Source organism: Nilaparvata lugens, chromosome 5, assembly GCF_014356525.2.
Source record: "Nilaparvata lugens isolate BPH chromosome 5, ASM1435652v1, whole genome shotgun sequence".
In the NCBI taxonomy this organism is placed as follows: domain Eukaryota; kingdom Metazoa; phylum Arthropoda; class Insecta; order Hemiptera; family Delphacidae; genus Nilaparvata; species Nilaparvata lugens.
This window is the reverse complement of record NC_052508.1, coordinates 32,992,680-33,004,923: the sequence shown is the minus strand read 5'-3', so window position 1 is coordinate 33,004,923 and position 12,244 is coordinate 32,992,680. Positions and strand designations below refer to the sequence as shown.

The 12,244-nt window shown below is 32.0% G+C and overlaps 1 protein-coding gene across 2 annotated transcripts in view; it reads left to right on the top strand.

Moving 5' to 3' along the window:
- LOC111060021 (cAMP-dependent protein kinase type I regulatory subunit) overlaps positions 1 to 11,954 on the top strand; it is a 243,383-nt gene extending 231,429 nt beyond the window's left edge. For both annotated transcript variants that reach the window (XM_039428199.1, XM_039428200.1), the window contains exons 5-8: positions 1,754 to 1,957; positions 3,504 to 3,591; positions 9,000 to 9,101; positions 9,904 to 11,954. In XM_039428199.1, the coding sequence (XP_039284133.1) occupies positions 1,754 to 1,957; positions 3,504 to 3,591; positions 9,000 to 9,084 (377 nt within the window). In that variant the 3' untranslated portion in view covers positions 9,085 to 9,101; positions 9,904 to 11,954. The remainder of the gene's footprint in view (positions 1 to 1,753; positions 1,958 to 3,503; positions 3,592 to 8,999; positions 9,102 to 9,903) is intronic.
- The last annotated feature ends 290 nt before the right edge of the window (positions 11,955 to 12,244 follow it).

Sequence of the window (12,244 nt, the reverse complement as noted above, 5' to 3'; positions counted from 1 at the left end):
TCCCTCATATAATTTGAAATTATTGAATTGATGAGTGAGGACTTATTGGAGCACAAAAGAGTTGTGTCATCCGCATACAACACAGATTTATTTGGAACAGATTGCGGAAGGTCATTTATATAAACAATGAATAAGAAGGGACCAAGGACAGAGCCCTGGGGGACCCCTTGCTGTCCCCTTGATGAGATTGCACTCCACAGCCACACTGTGACTTTCACGCTGAGAAGACACTTTTTTGAAAACACTTTGGATTTTCTGGTGCACTAAACGTGAATGGTAAGTCAGGATCTACATCTAGATAGCGGTAGTCGTGCTCTTCTGCCACGACAAAAATAGACTATCTGCAGTGATACCAAATTGCCCTATTCGCTGCCGCACCCATTGGTTCCACAAGAAAAAGCTTGAAATTTCAGCTGCTTTATTAGTAACATAAGATGTTTTTCTTTCTAATGTATCTCTCGGCTATTCTAATTTATTTTTTAAATTTTCTTTTATTGATTTAAATTAATATTTCTTATCGTATAACCATAGAGGAAATAATATAGGATAAGAAGATATCCCATATTATAGAGCGTTTATGTTCCAAATTTCACTGTTAACTCAAGCCGATAGTCCTAGTAGTTCTTTTCAATGAAGCTATGTGACACTGGTAGTCTCTCATACTGTGCCGTTCTTACACTCTCACCCGGCCAAAACAGTTATAATTGACAGTATTGGCACTGAGTTAACAAGAAATCAGCTTCAAATTTGGAACATAAACGACTTATAACATGGGTTACCTTCTTATCCTATCTTATTCTCTATGGTATAACTTGTTGAATGAGCGAAGCAAATTCTATGTTTCAAGTCAATCGGCGTTTGTCTGTTTGTACCGCAGTTAAGGACCGATTAGGATAAAATTTGGTATTCAAGTACTTTTTGAAACAAGGCACAGAAACGAATATATTTAAAATTTTCAAATTCATCCCCGTTTCAAGATGGCGGCCCTTTATTCGGAAATTTTACCCTAAAAATCAACCTAACTTTTCAATACTTTATCGGATCAGGTTCAAATTGGGCTCATTCTTCTCAGCGCTTCAAAGAATCCGATTTTTTTCCAATTCCCAATCCAAGTTGCAGATTTTTTTATCTTTTCAATCGTGCTTCCAAGCTCAAAAGTGTAGAGGACCTTTATTCTTCAGCGCTCCAAGGTGGTGTTATTTCATATATCACATGTTCAAAATTTTGAAAAATTTAGAATTCGATGATTAGAAGTCCCAAATTTCAAGTTTCAGATTTTTTATCCCTTTAACCGTGCATCCTAGCTTGAAAGTGTAAGAGAGTTTAATTTTACAGCGGTCCTATTTCATACATCACATAAAATATTTTATACATTTCATAATATTTTGAATTTTTTTATAGTTCGATAATTTTTCCCCCCAAGTCTCACATTTCAAGTTTCAGATTTTTTATCTCTTCAACCGTGCATCCTAGCTCAAAAGTCTAAAGAACTTCTATTTCTCAGAGTCCTCCACCGATCCTATTACATATATCATCATACTCTAAATCCAATTTGTATGTGTGTTTGTGTTTGAATAGGCGGGCGTGTGTGAGTAGTGATGTTAGTGAGTGTAGCGAGTTCCACTGTTCTCCGAACTACTAGTTTAATAATAATTATGTTTTGTATTTGTAATAATTGTATGAATTAATCGATGTTGTTCGCTTGGTGGATTGTGACCACCCTAGTGTTGATTGCAATGTGTGTGGTTTACAGAAAGCCTGGACAAGTGGGAGCGACTGACGGTGGCGGACGCCCTGGAGCCGGTGTCGTTCGACGACACAGAGACGATTGTGCGCCAGGGGGAGCCGGGTGACGACTTCTACATCATCGTCGAGGGCACCGCCCTTGTGCTGCAGTACCGAGCTGAGGGGGAGGAACCCACCGAGGTCGGCCGGCTCGGGCCCTCCGACTATTTTGGTAATCAATCTCACATTCTTCACTTTTCATATTTTTGAACTGAAAATTGGATTTTAATCTATTTAAATTGGATAAAATATGATTATGATAAATACAGCCAACTTGAGCTGCGTCTGCACCAAAGTTATTAACAAAATGTTAATAACTTAATCATTATAGATTCTATTAGATTGAACGGAACTTGACAAACACATATATTCATCATGTGTATGATAAGTTATGTTCAATCTAATAGAATCTATAAGGATTAGGTTATTAACACAAAATGTAAATAACTTGTCATTTAATAAGTTATTAACATTTTGTTAATAACTTTGGTGTGAACGTAGCTTTACTTTACATAGTTTGTTAATTAAATTGTAATAGAAAAGATCAATATTCGGATTGAAATAAAGGCTTTAATTATCAAAAATGATCACTATTTATGACATGATAAAATGAGATTCAACAAGAAATAAAAAACTATGATAACTGAAGCTGCGTTTACACCAAAGTTAATAACAAAATGTTATTTACTTAATCCTTATAGATTCTATTATATTGAACATATATTATCATACACATGATGAACATATGTGTTTGTCAAGTTCCATTCAATTTAATAGAATCTATTAGGATTATGTTAATAACTTTGGTTTAAACCCAGCTTTAGTCAGCTGTATCTATTTATCATATCAATATTCATTTTCACTTATTATTAATTTTGAATTTTATAAAATTGGAAAATCATGAGGAAATGAAAACTTCAAGTGATACACCCAGTAGGCTGTACAGATTGTCCCATGAAATGTGTAACAGCCGAAGATCATCCTTTCTACATGACATTCCAACAAATATGTCCATTAAAATATAATCTTATATCGACCTTGGGGTTCGAGATATATCGATTTTTCTCTATTTTAAAAATACTTTAGGAATGATTGTTGTTATTACGGCGTGGTAGAGCATCCGAAAGGATTTCTCTGTCAATAAAACCCATAAGAATAAATAAAATAGAATAATCACACACATATTTATTAATCATTGACTGCGTTTTTGGGTAGCATTGGATTCATTGTCCTCATAGAACTTAATAGTCCACTGTTGACTTCTCTTGATAAATGATTCTAATTCTACTAGAAAGCAATGAGTTGAGTTGGAATATTGACTGCATGTCGGTTAATATAAAATATGATTATCAGAAGCACAAGTGTTTGCATTGTAGTTCGCAATGGATCAATATACTTATGTTCCACTCTTGCAATAGTTTTTACCCTAATATTAATATTTATCTTTACTTTAACTTTGATATTTAAAGTTTCTATAGTAATTCATCAAGTAATTATATTTCTTTCATTGTATAATTGAATAAGTTTTTCTTCATAATTAAATAGATCATATAAATTTACATTATATTCCTATTAAACGTATTATGGGAAAGGTGTAAACATCGAATAATCATTTTTAAGAAAATATTATTTATTTAATGTATCTCAATAGAAAATTTCGTTGAATTTTTGTCAATGATATATCTTCAGATTTGTAATATCTTATTGATTTATTTCAGGTGAAATTGCCTTATTACTGGACAGACCAAGAGCTGCAACAGTGACTGCAAAGGGACCCCTCAGGTGCGTCAAGCTGGACAGAGCAAGGTAAATTGTTGCACAGCAAATTATCAACACAACATAGTATCATTTGTGTCTGATTACATATTCATAACATTTCAATCGTATTATAATTGAAAACTATCACTTGAAATTGATTTACAAAGAGTATCTCTGTTATATTGTTTTAAAACACGATTAGCGCCAGTTATGAAGTTGGAGGAACAACAGGCACAGCTTAAAACTGTTCCTGTCACGACACAAAGTCGTTGGCGTTAGAAAATCTATTAGACAACATTCACAATTTGCGTTTTGGTTGAATCATGTTCATTTTGATCAATCATAGACCAAGAAATTCAAGTTTCCAATGATAGTATGAAATCATTATACAGGACTTGGTTGATGACGTAATTTCTTTGATTTCTGGTACAATCTCGAACAATCATCTCTTTCTTAGAAAACTCAGTTTCTCATTCTCAAAAGTTAGTAATTAGTTTCTACCAAAATTGTGTGATATATGGTAAAAAAATTCATTTATTTATTCATTTTATTTATCAGCATTTACATTCTTTATACAGTATACACTGTTAGAACAGGTGCCTCGTCAATTCTTAATAACATAACTAATTAATGATAATAACTAACTTATAATTGAAGTAACAACTGAATAATTAAACTTAGTAATAACCTATTTACTAACATTATATACAAAAAACATTTTCATCATCCATGAAATCTTTGATACTATAATAACATTTATCTACAAGTATTTTTTTAAAATATTCTCAAGGTTCTAATTGTGAATTTGGCGAAGTCGATTTTGAATTTATTGAATAATTTCATTCCCATATAATATGGAGATTGCGCAAATAAATTAAGTCTATGAGTTGGCAGTTTAAAGTTCTTCTTATTTCTAGTATCATGTTTATGTTCAAATATATTAGCCTGAAAAAATACAAATAGCATTAAATCTAATACATATAAGGAAGGAACAGTTAATATCTTTAGTTTTTTAAATAATGGACGACATGATTCTGTCCTATTCATTATACCACACATGTTCCTGACTATCTGCTTTTGCAAAATGAGTACTCTATTTGCACTGCTGGTATTACCCCTTAAGATAACTCCATACCGAATAACAGATTCAAAATATCCATTATAAGCTACTTTTCGTGTAATTAAATCTGTATTTGCAGCTAAAATACTCATGGCAAATGCAAAACTGTTCAATTTTTTATAAGGTTATTAACATGGCATGACCATGTCAAATTTCTATCTAATGACATTCCAAGAAACTTGATGTTATCTGCATATGCTACTTCCTTATCTCTATAAATGTAATTTAAAACGTCTTTTATATTTTTCCTTGTGCTAAATTTCATAATTTGAGTTTTATCAATATTTATTTTTAAATCATTTTTCAAAAACCATTCATTCAACTTATCCAATGTGTGCTCAATTTCTGCTGATAGTATATCTGTTGTATCACTCTCAATCAACACAGATGTGTCATCAGCAAATAGAATTGAATGTGAGTCAATGCTATAAGGTAAATCATTAATAAATTATAGAACAAGAACAGAAGTGGGCCTAGCACACTTCCTCGCGGTACACCTCGTTTTATCATCTCCCAATTTGAATAGTGTTTTGAATCATTGGAATCTATAACCACCCTCTGAAATCTTTCTGACAGATATGATCTCACCCATTCAATGATGTTGCCACTAATGCCATATTTCATCAACTTATCAATCAATAAAGAATGATTGACTGAGTCGAATGCTTTCATTAAATCGCAGAATATTCCTACTACCTTCCTAGAATCTTCCAGTGATGAGCTTACTTTCATAACAAATTCATTATCTGCATCTATTGTGGTTTTGCCTATGGTGAAACCGTACTGATTTTTCAAAATTATTCTTTTTTTAGTTATATACTCTACTATTTTATGCTGTACAGCTTTTTCAAAAACTTTTGATATGACAGGCAGCACTGAGACTGGCCTGTAGTTACCTACGATTTCTTTTGAACCTTTTTTATGTAATGTTTTAACCTCGGCATATTTCAAGGATGTAGGAAAACACCCTTCATCAAAAGATTTATTCATAATAAATGTAAGAGGGTGCGCAATGGCATTACAGACAAGTTTGAGTAATTTAGTTGGTATTTCGTCCCAGCCTACAGAATTTTTGTTTTTTAGTGATTTGATGATTTTTACAGTGTCTCTGACTGATACATGATCAAATGTAGTCCAAGCATTATGAAAATTAGTTTCTACAGGCTGTACATTATTTATTGCATATCCAGAATTTTCTTTCTCTGGTTTACATATATTTATGAAATAATCATTAAACGTTTCAGCTATTTGTCTGGAATCAACAACAACCCTATCTCCCAATTTCAGTTTATGAATACTATTAGAGCACATATTCTGACATAGTTCTTGCTTAACAACTGACCATACGGCTTTAGATTTATTTTCATTTTTAATTATATAGTTATTATTCGCCATTATTTTTGCAGCTTTGACTACTTTAGAGAATGTTTTTTTGTACAATTTTACATATTTTATATAATCTAGGTCTTCTGTAAATTTCAATTCTGCATGTAATTTCCTTTTATTTATGCTAGATATTTTAATACCAGTAGTAATCCATCGAGATTTAGTATTCATTTTATGATGAATATGTATTTTGGGAAAGCATTCATTGAATAAGTTAAGTAAATTAGTAATGAAATTATTGAAATTTTTGTTAGTTGAAAAATTATTACTTGAATTCCATTCAATATTTTCAATTTTTGATTTAAATTGCTGAATGTTTTCTTGTTTAAAATTTCTAACTCTGAACCCGCTGATTCTGGCCAGAGAATTGTGGAGAATTGGAAATGGCTAACTTTGGAAGTCGCTAACTCGCAACTCACTGATTATGACGTCATCGTTTTCACCTTTCTCCTTTCGTCATCGTCTCCTCATCATCCTCATCCACCTCCACCAACCCCTCTACAACCACAAGCTCCTTCTCCTACTCCTACTCCTCCTCCTCCTACTCCTTCACCTCCTCCTCCTCCTCCTCCTTGTCATCATTATCCTCCGGCCAAATTATCATTTCTTTATATAATATTCTAGAGGGTATTGAATATATTGCCATGATTGAATTCTTATTGTATTCTAATATACTGGAATGAGTAGCAGACGAAACAGACGATGACGTAGTAATCAGTGGATCCTCAGTTAGCCAGTTCCGGACTTAGCCATTTCTGTCGACTGCTGTTGAAAAGAGGAGAGTCAGTGAATTCTCAGACAACGAATTCCGGTCGATGCATAAACAGCCACTTCCACAGTTAGTCAATTCCGATCAGCGCAGTTAAGTTTCATATGGCAGATTTAACATTGAGTCAGCGAGTTCCGAGTTAGCCAATTGTAGCGACCCATCTTACCTAAATCCAGTGAACATGTACGGGGACATTGATCATAGTTTGTACGAATATTGTCAATGCAAGTGGATGTAGATTTTGTAACTCCAGTGGGTTCAGAGAAGTTGAGTTTAAACTCATATCTTTCAACCAGTTCAACAAATCGTTTTGAAAATATGTCCTCACGGTTTATATCTATATTAAAGTCTGCTGTTATGAGAATTTGTTTTTTTACTTTTTTCTTCAATCTGTCCAAAAGATTGGTCAGTTTAATCAAAAACAGTTTTGTTTCATTGTTGCCTGGTCTTCTATAGATAGAGATTATGAGAGCATTCATTTCTTCTACTCCAATACAAGATACTTCAAAAATATTTTCTTCTTCATCTACTGTTAAATCAGACCTAACCTTGAAATTCATCTCAGATTTTACTAGAATACAGGATCCTCCATATCTATTTAGACGGCAATAATATGATGCTAGCTTGAAATTTTCTAACCTATTCAAGATGCTGATAGTGTCATTTGTTAACCAGTGCTCATTTAAACATACAATAGTAATACTTTTATTCTGATTCAAAAATATGTTGAGCTCTTCTAATTTGTTGAATCTGTCATTGTTCAGTCCATTAATATTCAAATGCATTAAACACTTACCTATATTCACACTTAAATCAGAGTCTTTTACATTTTTATGTGGTCTAAAAAAGAATTGCTGTTTTCTGGAACGCTGAATCCACGGAATGGGCTGCCGTTGTCGATACTGTTGTCTGCTGCCGTTTGATCATCTAACAAAATAAGATCATCCACTTCTGGAACTGATGTGGAATTTAGGGTATCAGGTGTTCCAGCTTCATGCACATCTAGCTTCATTTTGTAGATAGGACTACTCTGCTTCAGAATCAACCCCCGCCTTGAATCACAGGTTTCATTTTTTGTAAGATAATTTAGTTGATTGCTTTGTTTATTTACAACTAATGCAATTTGCCTTGCAAGTTCATGTTTACCTGATAAGTTCAAATGAAGTCCATGCGTTGTGTGGTGACTACGTTTAAATGAACTTGATTTTATAATACTTACATTTTGAAACATTCTACACAGATTATACATTCCATTATTAATTATTTCAACCTTGTTATTGACACATCACCAATGGGGAAGATCGTATCTGAATGGAATGTCTACAACTATGACTTTATTTTCTTTTTTTTTAGTTTATCTTCAAGTTCTATCAACACATTTTCACCCTCATTAAAAGAGACATCGTTTGTTCTACCCAATATCACTGTGAAATCACTTTTGTTGTTGGGAGAGCACACATTTTTAATAACATTTTTTATTTTGGCTCCTGGGTAGACATAACCAACACATGTCAGGTTGTTGTCTATTAAACAGTTCGCAAGTTCTCGTCCTTGACTATCACTATATACAGAAACAGTAGGCCTATTTGGGTTTTCATCGAAATTCAATTTTTTAATGACAGATGACTTACCCATTTGTTGTTTGTTTGAAACGATTTTGTTGTAGTGCTTTGAACCATGTGATTGTTTCTTACAACTTTTTACATTAGCATTTTTGTAAAGTTTATTATTTTTCTTGTTTGCATTTTTTATTATATCACTTTCACAAAGTCCTACATAAGATTCATCTATCTCTGAAAGAGTTTCAAATCTATTAAAAGTTCTTACATTGAAAGTTTCACAAACTGGCACTTGAGCTTTGAGGTTATGTTCTTCCTGGTCTAAAACTTTCTGGCAGCAACACTCATTTCTTCTACGTAGCAATTCCGCATTTTCTTTTTTTAACACTTCGATGTACTTAGATTGTTCTTTTAAATCATTTGACAAAATTTTAATTATTTCTTCTTTTGATTTTACTAATCTACTGACCAATTAACACCTTCCGCTATCTTGTTCCACCAGAACAATCTAGCTTTGATAATAAATTGACGTAACGTATACATTAAATTCCATACTATGTTGTTCTACTATAATGGAATTGAATAAAATCAACTTACAAAATTGCAAAATCTCTTGTTTCAGATTTGAACGTGTGCTTGGTCCATGTGCAGATATTTTGAAGAGGAACATCACACAATACAATAGTTTTGTATCGCTTTCTGTCTAGTCATCACTTGCACTCAAGTAAGTAACTTCTTTCCTGAATTTTTTACCACTTCATTTCATATTATGAATTGATCTCAGGATGATTTTCCACGCGATAAGTGGTACTGTATCAAAAATTAAATTCTTTGAATATAAGATTGAAACCGACAAATTTGATTTCACACAATTTTTGGATAGATGAAAAAAGACCATTCTTGAAGGAAGAACTGATATTTAATATGTTTTTAATATTAGCTCATTAAGCTATTCGTCATTTCTATATTGATCAATTTATGAAATAATCACAAATAGAAACGTTTATCATTCATCCCCTCATCATAACCTGGAGTTAAAATACTTGTGGAGAGTTGCTTTTGTAAATAAATAAATAAATATACTTGAGATTTTGTAAGTAAAATTGATTTTAAAGATCGAACAATAACTGTATTGGATGAAGAGCAATGGCAGAGTAGACTCAATGTTGTGTCATCTATTAAAAATATCACCTACTGAAGCTGAATTTATAGATAATAAGTACTTTTGTCTATGTATAAAAATACCATTTAATTATAATTTACTTTATACCTGAATTTAATGGAAAATTGATCAATTGAAAGAATTAGAAGGAAATAGGTAATGGAAAATTACTTATTTTCTTGATTGTTTTCTTTTATTACGGAATATATTGTTGTTATATTAGTTCCTCTTCAATGTGAAATAAATTTTAATTTATGTCCGAAATATTACAACTACTGCTTATAAAATCCGCTTAATTATATTTTTGATTTTCTTCTTTGTATTCTCTTCTCAATTTCAAAAACTGTTGTCTTTTGGTTTCCAGGAATCAGACTGCCTGCCATGTGTGAAAAATGTATGCTAGAATAAAAAAGTGATTAGAAAGTGTGAGGTGATGATCGCGGAAAAATAGAAGGAGAAGAGCCGCAAAGAAGAAGAAGAAGACAAAGGCAGTGCTGGTGCTGTGAGGGCAATGTTTTGTCATAGCGCAGCTAGCAGTGTACATTAGCAGTATTGTGCCAATGAATTTATTGTAAATTACCTTCCAAAATGTATTCAAGAGAAACTTGGACACATCTCCAAGAGTGATAACCACTTAGCCACAAACTTACTCTACCATTAAGACTGTCAACTATTTGCTAGCCACAATTTTTTATTTATCAAGACGTAAAAACGAGACGAACTTTCATATCTGCATGTTAATTTTTTAAATTGACTTCATTGTTGGGTAGAAAAACCAAATATTTATTGCTTTATTTTGATGGAAAAATAATGTTAATTTTTGCTGTTGGTACTGAAAAGTCATCAACAACAAATTTTATATTTCGACATTCGTATTCATTCAACAAATCTTAATGCATGGCTTATTTGAATTTGATATTCTGCTACACTAGGCTACTGGATTAGTTTAATATTATGTTCATATTAAGGATAGTTTATTTCCAGTATTTCAATATTTTCCCCGTAAACTATTCCAAATATGATTGTAGTAAAAGAAAGGTTATACAAAATGGATATATGTTTTTTATTTGTGGCATAATGGAGACAACTATGAAGGTTTCATTCTGCCCCTCAATTCCAAAAACGTTTTTTGAATCAGTTATAGACTTGAACCATCTACTTGGTATGAGAATTCTTTCATTCTCAGCAATCGATGTTACCCAATCATTATAATCTTATTTTTCAATATTTGTCACAGCCGATCTTCTCTATAGATTTGATTGTTTCCTCTGTGTTGGAACAATTCGGATGTGTTTTTATAGTGTTGGAACATTTGAACTTTCTATAAGTTTTCAATGTTACTTTCCTTTACAGATTTTCATTTTTAATCGACATGAATAAATCAAGAGGATTGTTTAGCTGTATTGTAGAGAATGATGTAACCGAGTATAGCAAGTATTGTACTAAAAAAGATTGTAAAAAAGTAGAATATGTAAATATTATATCAGTAATAAAAAAGTAGTGGGAATCAGAGTATGTGCCTCAACTATTTGGATTGCTATCGAGGAAGATTTTTATGAATTTGAAATGCGTTGCAAGCAAAGTAAATAGGAACTACTTGTACTGTCAGATGAAGACTACTAAAGATATTACAAATTAACTCACCTATATTTCTGTAATAATATTATTAAGGTAGAAGTGAAGTTGAGCAAAAGTATGTCCATTTGTCTTTTCATTGTCACAAATGTAATGATCCACACATATTGGTTTGTCGTACGTATACAAAAATAATTCATTTGTAGAATTTAGCTTCTCATTATCATCTCAAGAGTAGTTAATAAAATCATATACTTGCGGTATATGTAATTAATATTGATATTGATTTGGAATACAGGATGGCACATTAATGTAACCGTGTTCATTAATAACACCGTAGATTTTCTTAGATTCTATCAAGATATTCAACGTTAATCTACTCACTTCCGGCATTCTTCATCATTACTAGTCATGATTTCAAATTAACACATTTTTAAACAATTGATAATTTTATTATTTGTTGAAATTTTTTATCATTGTTGAATACTTCGTCAGATTGTTTTTATTTCTTGTAGATATTTTAGTGAAACGATAATAGTAAGTAGGCTGCTACGAGGATGTGGTGGGTTCGGATGAGCTCCTTCATTTACTAATCACTGCATTAGAACTAGTTGTTTCAACCTAGAAGTCTTGTAAAAGTGATTAACCTCTGTTCTTGAAGTCACTTCATCGACTAAAAGTCGTTCACTATTATGGAACTGTATATAATCTTGAAAATGTAATACGTGTCATCAAGGTATTGGACGATGAAAACATATATTATGTGCGAGCACTAATGCAAGCAAGAAGTGATTTATGTCTTGTATGGTTTTTAATAACATACTGTTGAAATTTTCCAAATGGTATTCTTTCACTCATTTAATAGCCTCCCCACATTAATTCCATTAGAAGATGATCTTGTTTTAGTTTTTAAAAACGTTGCGTAAAAGTAGAATGTGATTTTTCGTGATTACCATCACAAACCACAAATACTATGGCTGACGTTCTTTGTAAAGTTTAACTATTAATTTTGTGAACACAACCATTTCGGCTTAGTCTACATTGCTTTACTCGATTCAAGTTGTAGATGGGAGACTACAATTCTGGCGTGTGGATACCAATTCAGGAACATATCAATGAATTATGATTCC